Here is a 16,422-nt window from a genome sequence, read left to right as displayed (position 1 = left end):
CCTCCGGGCCGGCAGGGGGCGCGCTGGCGGGGCGCGGCGCGGCGCGGGGGTGGCGCGCGCGGCGCGGCGGGCGGGGCTTGGCGGCAGCGTCCGGCGGCCATGGCGGACACCGAGAAGCTCAACCTCGACTCCATCATCAGCCGCCTCCTGGAGGGTGAGCGGACCCGGCACCCGCCGCAGTTGCCCGCCCAGGGGCACCCAACGGGCCCGGGAACCCCCTCGGCCCCCCCGCGTCGGGCGGCCGCCGGGTCTCGTAACGGCCCCGGGACGTTCCGCCCCCTCCCCCCACACCTTGGAACGGCTCCAGGCTCCCTCGGGACGGCCCCGGGACCCCCCCCCCCCCCGGCCCCGGCGCTTCACCCAGGGCATCCGCCCGCCTCCTTCCTCCCGGCGCCCTACCGCCCCCCCCCACCAGCCCCCTTTCCCCTCCCCGGAATGGCTCCACTGCCCCTCAGCCGCGGCCTCCGGTCCCCCCCCACCCCCACCCCCCCCATTTTCCCCTCAGCGGCCTCCAACCCGCCCCCGGCAGCACCCTCAGAACAGCCCCACTGCCCCCCACAGCGGCCTCCAGCAGCCCACTTCCGCCCCACAGCCGCATTTCCCCGCTCCCCGCGGCCCCTTCCCGCTCCCCACAGTCCCGTTTCTCCCTCCAGAGCAGCCTCATCCCCTCCCCAGCAGCCTCATCCCCTCCCCAGCAGCCTCATCCCCTCTCCACAGTCCCATTTCTCCCTCCCCAGCAGCCTCATCCCCTCCCCAGCAGCCTCATCCCCTCCCCAGCAGCCTCATCCCCTCTCCACAGTCCCATTTCTCCCTCCCCAGCAGCCTCATCCCCTCCCCACAGCCTCATCCCCTCCCCAGCAGCCTCATCCCCTCCCCAGCAGCCTCATCCCCTCCCCACAGCCTCATCCCCTCCCCACAGCCTCATCCCCTCCCCAGCAGCCTCCTCCTCTCCCCACAGTCCTATTTCTCTCTCCCCACAGCCTCATCCCCTCCCCACAGCCTCATCCTCTCCCCACAGCCTCATCCCCTCCCCACAGCCTCATCCCCTCCCCAGCAGCCTCATCCCCTCCCCACAGCCTCATCCTCTCCCCACAGTCTTATTTCTCCCTCCCCACAGCCTCATCCTCTCCCCACAGTCTTATTTCTCCCTCCCCACAGCCTCATCCTCTCCCCACAGTCTTATTTCTCCCTCCCCACAGCCTCATCCCCTCCCCACAGCCTCATCCCCTCCCCACAGCCTCATCCCCTCCCCACAGCCTCATCCTCTCCCCACAGCCCCATTTCTCCCTCCCCAGCAGCCTCCATCCTCCTTTCCCCCAGATTCCCCCCCAGCTTTCCCCATTCCCATCCCCACCAATGGCCCCAGCCCAGCCCCCACCATGCCCTCAGCCTTCCCCTCCCCCTGCATCCCCTTTCCCTCCCCCACCACATGGCCCCAGCCCCCTCCCCTTATCATTCTCTGGCCTCCACTGCCCTGACTCCCAGTGGCCCTGCCTGCCCCCCAACACCCTCTCCTCCAGCACCCCCAAGGCCCCCAGCAGACCCCCCCAGATGGCCCCACTGCCCCTCAGTGGCATTAGGCTCCCTCAGTGTTCTCCCTGTCCCCCCAGGCAATCCCTTTTGATCCCCTCCAATGGTGCCCATCCCCCTCCAGCCCACCCCAGCAGCCCCTTTTTCCCCTAAAGTGCCCTCATTTTCTTTCCTCTCTCCCCCCCCCAAGGCTTTGCACCCCAAACAGCCTCCTCCCCCCTCCCCCCTGGCTTCAGGCTCCCCCCAGCAGCAGGCCAGGGCTGAGCCCTCGCTGGGGGATTGCCCTGGAGCTGAGTGTTTGGGGGGGGAGGGGGTGGGGAATAGGGGGGGGGAAGGATCTGGGAGAGGTGGAACTCTTGGGCCTGCTTTGTTAGGAGGCTGGATACTGGGGGAGGGCTCTGAAGTTTGGGGTGGGGGAGGATGGAGTTTGGGGGCTCAGGATTTGGCAGCCTGGCAGGAGGGCTGCTGGGTTTGGGACTGGGGGGGGCAGTGCCAGGGAGTGTGCCAGAGCATAGGGGTGCCAGGCTAGGGGGGGCAGTGCCAGGGAGTGTCAGAGCATAGGGGTGCCAGGCTGGGGGGGCAGTGCCAGGGGGTGTGCCAGAGCATAGGGGTGCCAGGCTGGGGGGGCAGTGCCAGGGGGTGTGCCAGAGCATAGGGGTGCCAGGCTAGGGGGGACAGGGCCAGGGAGTGTGCCAGAGCAGAGGGGTGCCAGGCTGGGGGGGCAGCATTAGGGAGTGTGCCAGAGCATAGGGCTGCCAGGCTGGGGGGCAGTGCCAGGGAGTGTGCCAGAGCATAGGGGTGCCAGGCTGGGGGGGCAGTGCCAGGGAGTGTGCCAGAGCACAGGGGTGCCAGGCTGGGGGGGCAGTGCCAGGGGGTGTGCCAGAGCATAGGGGTGCCAGGCTGGGGGGGCAGTGTCAAGGAGTGTGCCAGAGCATAGGGGTGCCAGGCTGGGGGGGCAGTGCCAGGGAGTGTGCCAGAGCACAGGGGTGCCAGGCTGGGGGGGGCAGTGCCAGGGAGTGTGCCAGAGCATAGGGGTGCCAGGCTGGGGGGGGCAGTGCCAGGGAGTGTGCCAGAGCAGAGGGGTGCCAGGCTGGGGGGGTCCTGCCCCAAACCTCAGCTCTGGGCGGTGGTCTGAGGTCGGGGGGGGGCAGCCCTGAATCTTTCAGCAGCAGCTCCCCCGGCGGGCTGTGGGCGCAGGGCTGGCAGCAGCCCCGTGCCCGCCGTGCCAGCAGGGGGCGCTCACGCCCGCCTCTCTCCGGGCAGTGCAAGGCTCCCGGCCCGGCAAGAACGTGCAGCTGACCGAGAACGAGATCCGGGGGCTGTGCCTCAAGTCGAGGGAGATCTTCCTCAGCCAGCCCATCCTGCTGGAGCTGGAGGCTCCCCTCAAGATCTGTGGTGAGAGCTCTGTAGGGCTGGGGGGGGAGGGCACCGTGCCAGCAGGCACAGCCTGGCACCTTGAGGCTGAGGGACCTGGGGCTGTTCAGTCTGGGGAGGAGAAGGCTGAGAGGGGATTGAATCGAGGTTTGTAAATCTCTGAGGGCTGGGGGTCAGGAGGGAGGGGACAGGCTCTGCTCAGCTGCACCCTGTGACAGGACAAGGGGCAATGGATGCAAGCTGCAGCACAGGAGCTGCCACCTCAACACAAGGGGGAACTTCTGCACTGTGAGGGTCCCAGAGCGCTGGAGCAGGCTGCCCAGAGAGGTTGTGGAGTCTCCTGCTCTGGAGCCTTCCAAGCCCCATCTGGATGTGTTCCTGTGTGCCCTGTGCTGGGTTCTATGCTCCTGCTTTGGCAGGGGGCTTGGACTGGATGATCTTTAAGGTCCTTTCCAACTCCTAACCTCCTGTGAGCCTGTGTGAAAGCCTGCATTGGCAGAGGGCCTGGGGGAGGCAGGAGGGGTGGCCTGAGGAGCTGGGATCCCTCCCTCACCTCGCTGTGTGATGTGTGCCCCCCGTGCCAGGTGACATCCACGGGCAGTACTACGACCTGCTGAGGCTGTTCGAGTACGGAGGCTTCCCCCCCGAGAGCAACTACCTGTTCCTGGGGGACTACGTGGACAGGGGCAAGCAGTCCCTGGAGACCATCTGCCTGCTGCTGGCCTACAAGATCAAGTACCCTGAGAACTTCTTCCTGCTGCGGGGCAACCACGAGTGTGCCAGCATCAACCGCATCTACGGCTTCTACGACGAGTGTGGGTGCCCCCCGCAGCCCCCCGCCCCCTCCCACGGCCTCCTTGCTCTCCCTCTCTTCCCCCAAGACTCTTCCCAGCCCTCTGTGGCCCTTCACAACACCTCTGCCCCGTCACGTTCCCCCACAACCCCTCTCCATCCCCTTGTGTCCCCCTTCACCACCCCACAACCCCTCTGCCATCCCCTTGTGTCCCCCTGCAGCTCCTCTGCCACCCTGTGTCCCCTCACCACCACCCTGCCACCTCTGGAAGCCCTCTGCCTCCCCTCACATCTCCACCACAAGCATTCTGCCACCTCTCTGTCTTCTTGCCCCCTTGTGTCCCTGTGCCCCCCCGCTATATGCTTCTGCTACCCCCACGTTCTCATGCCACCTTTATGTCCCCGTGCCACCCCTGTGCCACCCCACCTCCCCCAGCACCATCCAGGCTGAGTGTCCCACACCCACCTCATGCCCCCCTCAGAGGTGCCAACAATCTCCCTCCCAGATGCCACCACCCTATTGCATTGCCAGAGCCAGTGAGAAGCTGCATGGGCTTCACCTGGGGGGCACAAGCCTACACTGGGGACCCCTGTACCCCAACCCCCCCAAATGGGGCATCCTGGCACCCACACCCCCCTGTGCCTTGCAGGCAAGAGGAGATACAACATCAAGCTCTGGAAGACCTTCACTGACTGCTTCAACTGCTTGCCCATTGCTGCCATCGTGGATGAGAAGATCTTCTGCTGCCATGGAGGTAGGCACAGGGCTGGAGGAAGGGGACAGGAGCTGTGTGCTGATGTCTTAGGGGTTCTGCTGGAGGGTTGGAAGCTCCAAAGAGGAGTCTGGCCAGCCTGGATCCATGGTGAGGTCACTGGGATGAGGTTCAACCAGGCCAAGTGCTGGGTCCTGCACTTGGCTCACAACCACCCCAGGGAGGCTCCAGGCTGGGGGCAGAGTGGCTGGAAACTGCCTGGTGGGAAAGGAGCTGGCAGGGGGTGGGTGGTGACAGCAGCTGGAGATGAGCCAGGGGGTGCCCAGGTGGCCAAGGAGGCCACCAGCAGCCTGGCCTGGAGCAGCAAGAGTGTGGCCAGCAGGAGCAGGGCAGGGATTGTTCCCTGGGCTGGGCACTGCTGAGGCCACAGCTGGAATCCTGGGGTCAGCTTTGGGCTTCTCACTCCAGGAAGGACATTGAGGAGCTGGAGCAGGGCCAGAGAAGGGCAATGAGGCTGGGGAAGGGTCTGGAGAAGAGGGCTGGGGAGGAGCAGCTGAGGGAGCTGGGGGTGTTGAGCCTGGAGCAAAGGAGGCTGAGGGGAGAGCTTCTGGCTCTCTGCAACTCAGAATCAGCAAGGTTGGAAGAGACCTCAGAAATCACCAAGTCCAGCCTGTCACCCAACACCTCAGGACTACTAAACCATTGCACCAAGTGCCATGTTCAATCCCCTCTTGAACACCTCCAGGGATGATGACTCCACCACCTCCCTGGGCAGCACATTCCAATGGCTAACAACTCTCTCAGTGAAGAACTTTCTCCTCACCTCCAGCCTGAACTTCCCCTGGTGCAGCTTGAGACTGTGTCCTCCACTCCCTGCAAGGAGGCTGGAGCCAGGTGGGGGCTGGGCTCTTGTGCCAAGGAACAAGTGCCAGGACAAAAGGAAGCAGCCTCGAGTTGCCCCAGGGGAGGTTTAGATTGGACATGAGGAGAAACACTCTCACCCAAAGGGCTGCCAAGGCATGGCCCAGGCTGCCCAGGGCAGTGGTGGAGTCCCCACCCCTGGAGAAGGCTCCAAAGCCCTGGAGCTGTGGTGCTGGGGGCCATGGCTCGGTGCTGCCATGGGGGGCGGATTGCACTGCAGGCTCTTGAAGCTCTCTTCCCCCTGCAACCGTTCTGCAATCACCCCAAGCGGGGCCTGGCCTCCCCCTCCCCGCAGGGCTGTCCCCTGACCTGCAGTCGATGGAGCAGATCCGGCGGATCATGCGGCCCACCGACGTGCCGGACCAGGGGCTGCTGTGCGACCTCCTGTGGTCGGACCCCGACAAGGACGTGCAGGGCTGGGGCGAGAACGACCGCGGCGTCTCCTTCACCTTCGGCGCCGAGGTGGTGGCCAAGTTCCTGCACAAGCACGACCTGGACCTCATCTGCCGGGCGCACCAGGTACGGCCCCGGCATGGGCACCGCCCCGGGGATGCGCCCGGGCCGGGCCCTGGGCCCGAGGGGTTTGGCCTCGGGGGTGTTGGAGGGGACTTGGGGGGCTGGGCTTCTGCAGCTGTTTGCCCCAGGAGGTGAAGCTTTGCCCCTAAATGGGGTATGTGCCCCTGGGAGGTGAAGTTTCGCTCCTGGGAGGTGAAGTTTTACCTCAAAGGTAGGGATTTGCCCCTGGGAGGTGAAGTTTTGCCCCAAAATTGGGTATCTGCCCCAGGAGGTGAAGTTTTGCCCCAAAATTGGGTTTTTGCCCCAGGAGGTGAAGTTTTGCCCCAGGAGGTGAGGTTTTGCCCCAGGAGGTGAGGTTTTGCCCCAGGGGTGAGGTTTTACCCATGGGAGGTGAGGTTTTGCCCCAAAATTGGGTATTTGCCCCTTGGGAGGTGAAGTTTTGCCCCAAAGGTGGGGATTTGTCCCTGGGAGGTGAAGTTTTGCCCCTGGGAGGTGAGGTTTTGCCCCAAAATTTGGTATTTGCCCTAGGGGTGAAGTTTTGCCCCAGGAGGTGAGGTTTTGCCCCAGGGGGTGGATATTGGCACAGGGCAGTGGCTGTCTGCCCCAAGGGGGTGTGAGTACTCGACCCAAGGCACAGGGACTTGCACCATGGTGTGGTTATTTGCCCTCACAGGGTGGTAATTTGCTCCTGGGAGCGGGAATTTGCCCTGAGATGTGGGCATTTGCCCCAGAGCAGGGAAGTTTTGCCCCAGAGGGTGGCTTTTTGCCCCTGTCAGAGTGGGGTTTGCCCCAGAGGGGGTGAGTATCTACTCCAGGAGCTGGGCATTCCCCGCAGGGCATTGACACCTCAGAGGGGGTTAAGTGTTTACCGCAGGCTGTGTTTCCTTGCCCCTGAAGCTATTCACTCCAGGGGGGTTGATATTTGCCCCAGGGGGGTGGCTGTTCACCCCTGTGGGGGGCAGATGTTTGCCCTGGGTGGGGTGGGGATGAGTGTTCACCCCAGGAGCTCGGTGCCCACCCCAGGAGCTCAGTGCCCACCCCAGCAATTGGATGTTCAACCCCCGGCGGTGTGCATTTACGCCAGGGGGGTGACACTTTCCCCCCTGGGGTGGAGGTTTTACCCCAGGAGGCTGGCTGTATGCCCCTGGTGGGGGGTATTTGTGCCCTGGGGGGGTGCCCATGTGCTGTTTAACCCTCCCTGCCCCCCCTTCTCCAGGTGGTAGAGGACGGGTACGAGTTCTTCGCCAAGCGCCAGCTGGTTACCCTCTTCTCAGCCCCCAACTACTGCGGGGAGTTCGACAACGCCGGGGCCATGATGAGCGTGGATGAGACCCTGATGTGCTCCTTCCAGGTGGGTCTGGGTGTGGGGAGGGGGAACACACACAGCCTGGGGTGGGGGGGTCACACACAGCTGGGGAGGGGCCATCACACACAGACCCAGGGTGGGCGCTGCGGGAGGGCCCTGCGACCCTGCCGAGGTGGGGAGGAACTGGAGGGGGAGCCTCCACACATGGCTCTGGGGGGTGGGGGAGAGGGGAGTTGGGGCAGGGTGTGTGACCCCCTCGACACCTTTTCCTCACACACACCTCACACTTGCTCCCCTCTCTTTTCCCTCCCCCCCCACCCTGCTTTTCTCCCTCTTTTTATCTCCCCTCACCATTTTCTCCTCCCCTTTCATCCTTCGCTGTTTTTGGCCTCCCCCCAATGTCTCTCTCTCCCCCAATCTCTCTCTCTCTCCCCCCAATGTCTCTCTCCCCCCCCCATGTCTCTCTCCCCCCAATGTCTCTCTCTCTCTCTCCCCCAATGTCTCTCTCCCCCCCAATGTCTCTCTCTCCCCCCCAATGTCTCTCTCCCCCCCAATGTCTCTCTCCCCCCCAATGTCTCTCTCTCTCCCCAATGTCTCTCTCTCCCCCCAATGTCTCTCTCTCCTCCAATGTCTCTCTCCCCCTTTCTTCACACCCTCCTCACCCTTTCCTCCTTTTTCCACCTTCCCCCCCATCCCTTTTTCTACCCCCCAACCCTTTTTCTACCCCCCAACCCTTTTTCTACCCCCCAACCTCTCTTGACTCCCCCCCCCCCCCCCGTTTGTGCCTGCCCAGATCCTGAAGCCAGCTGACAAGAACAAGGGCAAATACGGGCAGTTCAGTGGGCTGAACCCTGCCGGCCGCCCTGTCACCCCCCCTCGAAACTCTGCCAAAGCCAAGAAATGAGCCCTCAGCTGCCCCTCCACCCCAAGCTGGGGGGGGTGGGGTCTGGAGGATCCCTCCTCCCTACCCCCCCCTAAACATCAGGTCACCTTTTCAAGTCAGTTTTTTATCTGGAAGATCCTGCCTTTCCCCCCACCCCCCCCCTCTCCCCCAGCCAAGCTCCACCAAACCACATCCAGCTGCCCCCCCACAGACCACTCTGAGGGCAGGGCTGAGGTGGGGGGTGGGGGGGCAGTTACAAAGCCCAGAGCCCAGCCCTGGGGTTGGTGGGGGAGTGGGGGGGAACAGTGGAGGGGGTGGGGGGGGGGTAGGGAAGCAAGGATGCTTTTTTGAGGAATAAACTTGTAATGGGTCATGTTTAGGAGCTGGTGGTGGATTGGGGTGGACACTCTGTGTGTGTGTGTGTCTTGGGGGTGTTAGGAAGGGGGGGAGGGGGGTGGGGGGGTGGCTTCAGGAGTCGTTGTCACTGTCCTCTGCCAGCACCTCCTGGGTGGGGGCCAGGCGCTGCTCCCCTGGCGTCAGCACCGAGCCGAAGAACAACGACCGAAACTGGGGGGAGGCAGAAAATGGGGGTCAGGAGGGGGGCTGTACCCCCTCTGCCCCCACCTCCCCTGGTAGACAAATGCCCATCCCACACCTTTTTGTGAGGGGGAGTGCCTGGCACAGCTCCTTCCTCCTCTTCTTCCTCTTCCTCCTCCTCCTCGGGGTCGCTTTGGGCTGGACATGGGGTGTGTAAGGGGAAGGTGGGGCTGGGGGGCACCTCGGGCTCCTCCTCAGCTTCCATGGCAACCATGTAGGACTCGAGGTCATCAGGGAGGTCATCAGAGGGGAGGGGCAAACTGGAGATGTTGCTGGGGTGAGAAATGAGCAAGCAGGGGCAGATGGGTGACCGTTCACTCTGGTCCCTACTGCTGCCACCCAACCCCATCCTCAGCTTACCCATTAGCCAGGGGGGGCTGCGAGTCACTTTTGGGGTCCAAGAGGGTGGCCAGCACCAGGTGGACCTCCAGGACAGCATCTTCCAGGGTGAAGATCACCGGCCTGGGAGGAGGGTGGAAGGCCACAAAGGGTGTGAGGGCTGGGGGGAGGCAAGGGCAGGGTTGGCACAGGGGTGGGTTGAGATGCCCACTCCTACCTGCCGGGCACATCGTAGTGGATGGTGAGGGGCAGGTTGGAGGCCTCAGCGAAGGTCAGCAGCCCCTGTCGGGTGGAGAGGGACAAAGAAGGGGTTGGGGGTGGGGGAGGTTCAGTGGAGTGACCCCAAGGTTTGGGGAGGTTCCCCAGCAGGGCCTGACCCGGAACTCCTTGAGGCAGAAGGTGATGGAGGAGCCTGGGGTCACTGCCACCCTCTGGAACTCGTCCTCTGCCAGCCACAGCTCTGTCACCATTGTCTTCTTCAGCTCTGGGGGTGATGGTGAGGGGCAGGTCAGGGAGTTGTGGTGGCACCCCAAGGCCAGGGAAGGGGCACCCACTTCCCCCCCCAGGGGGCTCACCCATCTCATCCTCCACGTAGTTTTGGAGGCTGATCTTGCCCCCGGGGCCAGCCCCCAGCGTCACTTCAGCCAGCGTCTGGGGAAAGTGAACCACGGCCTCTGCCAGCACCCTGCAGGCACAGGGGAGGGTGAGTGAGGGCAACTGGGGCTGACCACCCCAAGCCCCCCAGCAGAGTCCCACCTTTAACTCTCCTTCATACCCCTGCCCACCTTGGTGCCACTCCAGTGTCCCTTTTGTGCCACCCACATCACTTTTATCACCCCAGCATCCCCTTTGTGCTAACCCAGCTGCCCCCTGCCATCCCTTCTACCCTGGTGCCACCTTGGTGTCCCTTTCATGCCATCCAACTGTCCTTCACCATCCCAGCCCCTACCACCTCCCACCTCAGTACCATCTCCATGTTCCCTTTGTGCCACCTACCCAGGCTCTCCATGCTCTCCTTCCCTACCCTGATGCCAACTCAGTGTCCTCTTCATGCATCTTCCTTGCTGCTCCAGGGTCCCTTCTCTGCCACCCCAGCCTCCCTTGGCAATCTGGTGCCACCTCGGTGTCCCCATTGTGCCACCTACACACCCTTTGCCACCCCAGCCTCTACCTCATCCCATCTTTCTGTGCCACCTCCATCCCCTTGGAGAGCTCAGTGTCCCTGTGCTGCCACCCACCGTGCTGGGGCACAGAGGCTGCTGGCACAGTGCTGGACATCGAAGACAGCCTGGAGCCGCTCGCATTCCTGGAAAGCCAGGTTGTGAGTCTTGGTGACACCTGTCAGAGAGGTGACCAGCTCAGCAGGGCAGGCTGGCAGTGCCACCACATGCCCCCTCCTAGCGCTGGCACTCACCATACTTGCAGTGGAGCTGCAGGACCAGGCGGTTGGCGCTGGGTTTGAGCAGGATCAGGCATTTCCCCACCGTCTTCTCCAGGGAAGGCAGCGAGCGGAAGACGCCCAGGAAGGACTATCAGGAGGGGGCAGGAGAGGGGACAGTCACCCTTACCTGGCACCCCTCACCATTGAGAAGCTTGGGGGTGCCCGGGCACGGGGCTTCACCTTCATGAGAACTTTGCATCGGAAGGGTTGGGGCTCACCCAGCTGGTACAGCTGGAAGAAGAGGGGGGCGAAGAGGAAGGAGGCGAAGGCTGAGCGCGAGGAGTTGACGGAGCAGAGGGACAGCTTGTGGGGGCAAGACACACAGCGTTGGCACCACCTCAGGCACACAGGGGGCGCAAGAGGCAGCCCCTTACAAGCTCCCAGCCGGCTCTGCCCCCCAAGCCTGGTGCCTCGTACCCCGCCATCGGTGGGCTCCAGGTAGAGCTCGTCCCCAATGCGGGACAGGGAGTGCACAGCACGGCCGAGAACTGGGGGTGAGGAGAAGGGGAGGGTCAGGCAGGGCGCTCCTGTGCCCCCCCCCGCCCTGTGCTCCCATTGCTTCCCATTCTTCAGTGACACAACCCCACACCTCTCAAATCCCATGTCCCCCCTTCCCCTCACATCCCTTGTACCCCCCCAGTTCCTTTCCATCCCCACTCCTTTCATGCCCCCTCTACCCCCTGTGTCCCACTTCCCCACGCTCCTCAAAATCCTTCTGCCCCCCCCATGCCCTTCACTCCCCGTGTCCACCACTCTCCATGCCGTCCCACTCTCCCTAAGCCCCTTGTAGCCTACACACTCAATGCCCCACACCTCTTCTATGCTCCCACACCACCAGTGACCCCACAGCCACCAAACCCCCTGTGCATTCCCCACATCCCCCACTCCCCAGTGGCCCCTCACACCATCATTCCCACCAACCCCCTTGTGACACCCCCCCATGCCACACACCCCAGTGCCCCCAACACTCTCCTTGCTTCCCACTCCCCCGTGCCCCCCATACCCACTGTGCCCCTCTGCCACTGTAGTGCCCCCACCACCTCCATTCCCCACTCACCTCCCACGCCCTGTGTTCCACCACCATTCCAAACACCCACCCCCGACCCTCTCACCTTTGACGTTGCCCCCGGTGATGACGCCCTTCATGGCGCGGGGTCAGCACCGGCACACGTGGGGGGGCTTCGCGCCTGCTGCCCAGGCCCCACCCCAGCGCTTAGGCCCCGCCCCAACTCACGCCCCCCGCCGAATGGTTCCGCTCGGGCTCTCCCCCTGCCCACGCCCCTATGGACGAGCCCAGCCCCGCTCCCGCCCCTTGAACACGTCCACCCTTCCCCTGCCACTGTTTTCCCTCCCTCTCCGATTTCGGGGGGTCCCGGCGGTGCCGCCCAGCCCGGGGGTGGTCGCGCCCGTACCCCCCTCCCCCCCACCTCCCCCCGGCCGTTGGTTCCGCCCGTTTCTCCTCCGCGCGCCGCCACCTTCCCGATCCCGCCGCCGCCCTCTCCCGTCGCCTTCCCATTGGATGGGAGCCCGCCTTTATCCCGCCTCCACCGCCGGACGATTGGTCAGCGCTACCCGCGTGACTGCCGCGGGGCGGTGTTTGGAGCCGGGCTTCGCCTCACGTGATTGAGGGCCGGGCTCACCATGTAGTTCCGCCTCCCTTCTCTTTCTGTTGGTCCGCAAGGCGCAGGCACCGCCGGCTCTCGGAGTGACGTGACGTTCAGCCAATGGGGCTTCGACTGCGGACAGCGGCTGTGCGCCCCTCAGCGCGGCTCCACCTCCCGGCTCTGACCTTGACTCCGGCCCCTGGCTGCGGTCCTGGACCCCAGCTCCAGGCTCCAACCTCGACCCCAGACCCCAACCCCCGGCTTCTGGCCCCAATCCCCTGGCACAAGGTACCCCCTCTGGGCTCATGGCGCGACCCTGGGCCTGAGCCTGAGCTCTAGTTTCAGGCCCTGACCCCAGTTACAGACCTGGGCCACTGGCCCCAGGCCCTCAGCGCGCCCCTGGGCCCACCCCTGGGCCCACCCCTGGCTCTTCTGCATCCTCTGGATCTCTGTGAGGTTCCTGGGCCTCCCCCAGATGGCGTTGGTCACCCCAGGCTGTACGGTGGCTCTCCACTAGACCCCAGTCTCCTTTCCCAGCCTGCTCCAGCTGCCCCTTTCTCCTTCCAGCAGCATCCCCTCCTGCCCCCCCCCCTGCTTCTCCCCCACCAGCAGCCAGGGTGAGATTCACCCCATTCTCTCACTTCCCTTGGCTCAGCCCCATCCAACAAGCTGCTGTTGCCAGCTCCTGCCCCACACGGTGCTCCCCAGATCTGGGTGGTCACCCACAGGAGGCTTTAATGGAGCAGTCTCTGCTCCAGGGCCTCAGGGGAGCCCAGTGTTCTGCCCTGTGTCTGCAGGTCTCAGCCTCTTGGCTGGTGGCTGAGGGCACATGGGTGGGCAGGGATGCCATAGCCAGGTTGGCAGCAGTTCAGGGTCTTTCCACCCTGGAAGGCTGGTTCCATGTGTGGAGTGGATGAGGGTAAGAAAGCAATAAGGAGGGTAAATGGTCCTGCTGGGGTGGGGGGGCCTCAGTAAGTTGCTTTGCTCATGTAGGCAGCCAGTCTGGAGTGCCTGCATCTCGGGTTGATGCCTCAAGGGAGGCTGGGGGGGGGGGGAGGAAATCTGGCTGTGAGGAACTTGACTCGGGCTTGCAGTGGGGTCCTTCAGCAGGAGCAGCAACTGCCCAAGTCCCTCCTCCTAGGCTCAGTGTCTGCAGAGCCCGAGCTGAGGGGCCCCCCAGTCTGTAGCCTGCAGTGTGGCTGGCACCTGAGGCAGGCGGGGAGGGGGGGCACAGAGCCCCTCTTCCATCCCTGCCATCCTCTGGCATGCAGCCACAGCCTCTCTGCCTCCTGTTTCTTCCATCTCAGGTGCGTTGCTGGTGCTCAGCGCCTCTCTGAGTGCCCCACAGCTGGAGTTTTGGACCCAGCAGCCCTCAGCAGCACATCCCCTCCAGGTACCATCAACCTCTGAGCTCCGTGGGGCCGCTCCTGGGCCAAGCCGGCTGCGTGTGCCTGGGCTTGGGGAGCTCAGGGGACTCCCAGGCCTGCCTTGGCCTGGCTGTGGGGTCCAGCCTCCACGGGGTCAGCTGGATCTGGCTCACTCCACCTCTGGGGTGAGCACTGGCTGCCAGCCCCTTCCTCCCAGGAGGAGGAGGAGGATGGGAGTGTGTGTGTGTCCGTTCCAGCTCCGGAGCAGCAGCCGGGGCTCCTCTGGAGCCGCCGTCCCCAGGAGGGGCTCTGGCCTCGGGGCTCAGCGTTTTATGGGGCTGTGGATAGGACGCAGCTGGCTGCGGGCGTGACACACACACCTCAGTGGTGGCCAAAGCCACAAGCACCCCTCCCCTCCTCCCCTGGCCTCCCCCAGCCAGCACCGACGAGGCGCTGGGGACCGGGCTGGATGCGTGCCGGGAGCCGGAGCCTGGCAGCCCTCCGAGGGCTCCGGCACCCCTGGTTTCAACCTACCCCCCGAGGCTGGGGACCTGTCACCTTCCCTGCCACCCCTTGGGTGGCCTCCACGTGCCTGCTGGGCCATCTCCCAGGAGCAGCAGCTTGCCCACCGCTCGCAGGGCTGCCGGCTTCCTTCCCAGCACAGCACCATGGCGCTGTGCCCTCGCCCAGCCAGCGGCGCGGGGAGACAGACGGCCACAGCTGGGGCTGGCAGCAGGGGACAAATGGCTGCTTGGTGCCCCCAAGACGTCCCTTGGCTTGTCTCCCAGGGGTGTCCCCAAGGAACTGGGACAGTGCCCTGTCTGTGTAACTCACAGTTTGGGGGGGGGGGGGGGGGTTGTCTGGAGACGATTTGGGATTCAAACCCACCCCGGTGCCAGGGTTTTGGGGGCACTCGGCATCGCTCTTTCTCTCCTGCCTTCATCTGCCCACGGTGCAGCCCTCAGATGTGACAGACAAAGCTGGCTGTGGAGCTGGGAGGCAGGTAGGGGCACGAGGGAGCACGGTAAGCGGGCAGAGGCTGTGGCACAGCCGGCTGGTGAGCTGCTGCCCGCCACAAAGGTCAGCAGTGGGAGGCAGGCCCCGGGCGCGGCGCCGGCGAGGGGACGAAGGTGAAATCGGCTGCCCACAGCGCTGCGGGTGACGTGGTGCCCCTGGGCATGGGGGTGGGGGGGCCATGGTCTCACCCACACTGCTGGGCACCAGCAGGGGCTGCAGATGGGCTTAGCTCGCTGTCTGGGTGGGGGGGGCTGACACAGTGCTCCTGGGTCAGGGGGCTTGTGCCACGTTCACTGAGTGTTTCACCCTCCTCTTCCTCTTCCTCCTCTCTTCTCTCTCAGGTGTGGGCCCAGTGGGAACTGAGCTGGAAAAGTCCTCAGAAACGACCTTGGTGCTGCCTTTGGGGGTATTTGGGGGGGGGGCGCGACAGGACAAGACTTGATGTCCCCCCCCTGCCCAGGGCTGACAGCTGCTCCCACAGCCCCAGCCACGCTACAGCAACTCCCCAGGGGAGGTGGAAGTGGCTTTTCCCAACTTCTCCACGCTGTTTGCTGGGGACAAGGAGGGGGGAAACCAGATCCCAGCAGCATGACTGGGGTAGGGAGAGACTAGATGTGCCCCACACACCCCCCCCCCCTTCCCTCCCACCCCCTTAAAATGCTGCTGTGATCTGGGGTGAGGCACCTTGTAGCTGTTCCTGGCTGGTTTTCCCATCTGTTGGGTCCTTCCTCACAGCTCCAACCCCAAATCCACACTTCCCAACCAATAAATCACCTTGGCACCGCCTGTCAGTGCCTGGTTTGTCCCTGTGGGGAGGGGGGGGGTGTCCCTCAGCCTCTGGGGCTGGCACCGAGGAGGGGGAGTCCCTGTTGCTTTGGGGACAGGCTGGTGTCACCGTGCTCCGAGCTGGCACCTCGCTGCTCCGGGGCTGGGGGTGGGGGGAGAGGTCGGGGAGGATGCAACTGCTGCCAGGGAGGGAGCTGGGGGCGGGGGGGGGCGCCGCAGACCGGGCCGTGGGGCGGGGAATCACTCCGGTTGTTACCTCCCGGTGCTCCCGAGCAGCGCTGGCCTTTGTCTTAAACAAAGCTTTTTTTTTGAAGGGGGGAGCTGGTTTGCACCATTTGTAGCCCTTCCCGTGGAGGGGGTTCTGCTTTCGCCCCCCCAGCTCACCCCGGGCGGGCTCTTAGGGCAGGCCACGGTCAGTAGCCAGGGCCCTGCCGGCAGCGGGCTTCATTAACGGGGGGTGTTAATTGGGACGGTTAGCGGCTCTCGGCTGTGGCACCCCGCAGGAGGAGCCAAGGGGGTGGCTGCGGGACCACGGCTGTGCCCGTGGTGGGCAGCGGCAGCGCCCCGGGGGGACCGGGAGAAGCTTGTCCCCTCCACTCCTCCGCTTCCCGGGGCGGCGGGTCCGGGGCTGCCCCTCCCAGTGCCTCCGGTTGTCCCGGGACTTGGAGCCCACCGAGTGCCGACAGCCGCGTTCCCGTTCTCCCGCCGCTCACCTGCCGCCATCCCGGGGCTATCCCGGCGGGGCAGCGGCCGCGGCACTACGGGACCCGAGCTCTCCTACCCCGGTTGAACCGGAGAGGGAGTCCCACACTCCACTTTCCTCCCGCCCCCCCCAACAAGGACCCCCCACCCCCCCTTACCAACCCAGCAGCAGGGGAGGGGGTTGGCAGTACCAGAGGAGAGGCGAGGCCAGCCCCACGCCTGTCTGCCTGTCTGTCCGTCTGTCTGTCCCGCGTCCCTCCCCGCACCGACCGGCCCTCCGCTGCCTGTCTCCGCGCCTCCCCATCCCTCCACCCACCCCTCCCCGTTGCCCGCGGATGTTGGTGGGGGGGTGGTGGTTTGGGGAAAGGGGGGGTCAGACTGGCACCCCACCCCCCCCTTTTTCCCCCACCCCCCCTTCTCTCGCCGCCCCGCCGCACCTCGCCCCGTCCCGTCCCCCCCCCCCCTCTCCCGACCACCTCCTTCCCCGTTCCCCTCCCCGGACCCCCCCCCGGGGAGGGGGGGGGGGGTGACCGG

General features: G+C 65.0%; 2 protein-coding genes and 1 long non-coding RNA gene across 6 annotated transcripts; 2 read left to right on the top strand and 1 right to left on the bottom strand.

Moving 5' to 3' along the window:
- The first annotated feature begins 72 nt into the window (after window positions 1–72).
- On the top strand, window positions 73–8,417 carry PPP1CA (protein phosphatase 1 catalytic subunit alpha). Its single transcript, XM_068148165.1, has 7 exons — window positions 73–154; window positions 2,794–2,925; window positions 3,489–3,719; window positions 4,347–4,451; window positions 5,626–5,849; window positions 7,063–7,197; window positions 7,946–8,417. The coding sequence occupies exons 1-7, from the start codon at window positions 100–102 to the stop codon at window positions 8,054–8,056; spliced, it is 993 nt and encodes a 330-aa protein (XP_068004266.1). The 5' UTR covers window positions 73–99; the 3' UTR covers window positions 8,057–8,417.
- An 86-nt stretch (window positions 8,418–8,503) lies between these two features.
- Window positions 8,504–11,657, bottom strand: RAD9A (RAD9 checkpoint clamp component A). Of its 3 annotated transcripts, none has more exons than XM_068148163.1 (11): window positions 11,525–11,657; window positions 10,830–10,900; window positions 10,593–10,715; window positions 10,386–10,500; window positions 10,210–10,309; window positions 9,547–9,656; window positions 9,349–9,455; window positions 9,189–9,253; window positions 8,993–9,094; window positions 8,691–8,892; window positions 8,504–8,602 (listed from the first exon to the last, which is right to left on the bottom strand). In XM_068148163.1, exons 1-11 carry the CDS (start codon window positions 11,556–11,558, stop codon window positions 8,504–8,506), a joined length of 1,128 nt encoding a protein of 375 aa, XP_068004264.1. In that variant the 5' UTR covers window positions 11,559–11,657. The 3 variants fall into 3 exon arrangements, with proteins under 3 accessions (XP_068004264.1, XP_068004263.1, XP_068004265.1); XM_068148162.1 differs by having other exon boundaries at window positions 8,691–8,904; window positions 11,525–11,653; XM_068148164.1 differs by having other exon boundaries at window positions 8,691–8,904; window positions 10,631–10,715; window positions 11,525–11,536.
- A 410-nt stretch (window positions 11,658–12,067) lies between these two features.
- LOC137445963 (uncharacterized) lies at window positions 12,068–15,205 on the top strand. 2 transcript variants are annotated; one of them, XR_010988552.1, is made up of 3 exons: window positions 12,068–12,304; window positions 13,324–13,409; window positions 14,742–15,205. It is a non-coding gene; the product is annotated as an uncharacterized lncRNA (long non-coding RNA). The 2 variants fall into 2 exon arrangements; XR_010988553.1 differs by having other exon boundaries at window positions 12,068–12,935.
- The last annotated feature ends 1,217 nt before the right edge of the window (window positions 15,206–16,422 follow it).

Source organism: Melanerpes formicivorus, unplaced genomic scaffold (assembly GCF_026170545.1).
Source record: "Melanerpes formicivorus ecotype bairdi unplaced genomic scaffold, bMelFor1.0.p_v2 SCAF_16, whole genome shotgun sequence".
NCBI classification, from domain to species: Eukaryota; Metazoa; Chordata; class Aves; order Piciformes; family Picidae; genus Melanerpes; species Melanerpes formicivorus.
Note: the sequence above shows the minus strand (reverse complement) of the source record. Positions and strands in the feature narration are given on the sequence as shown.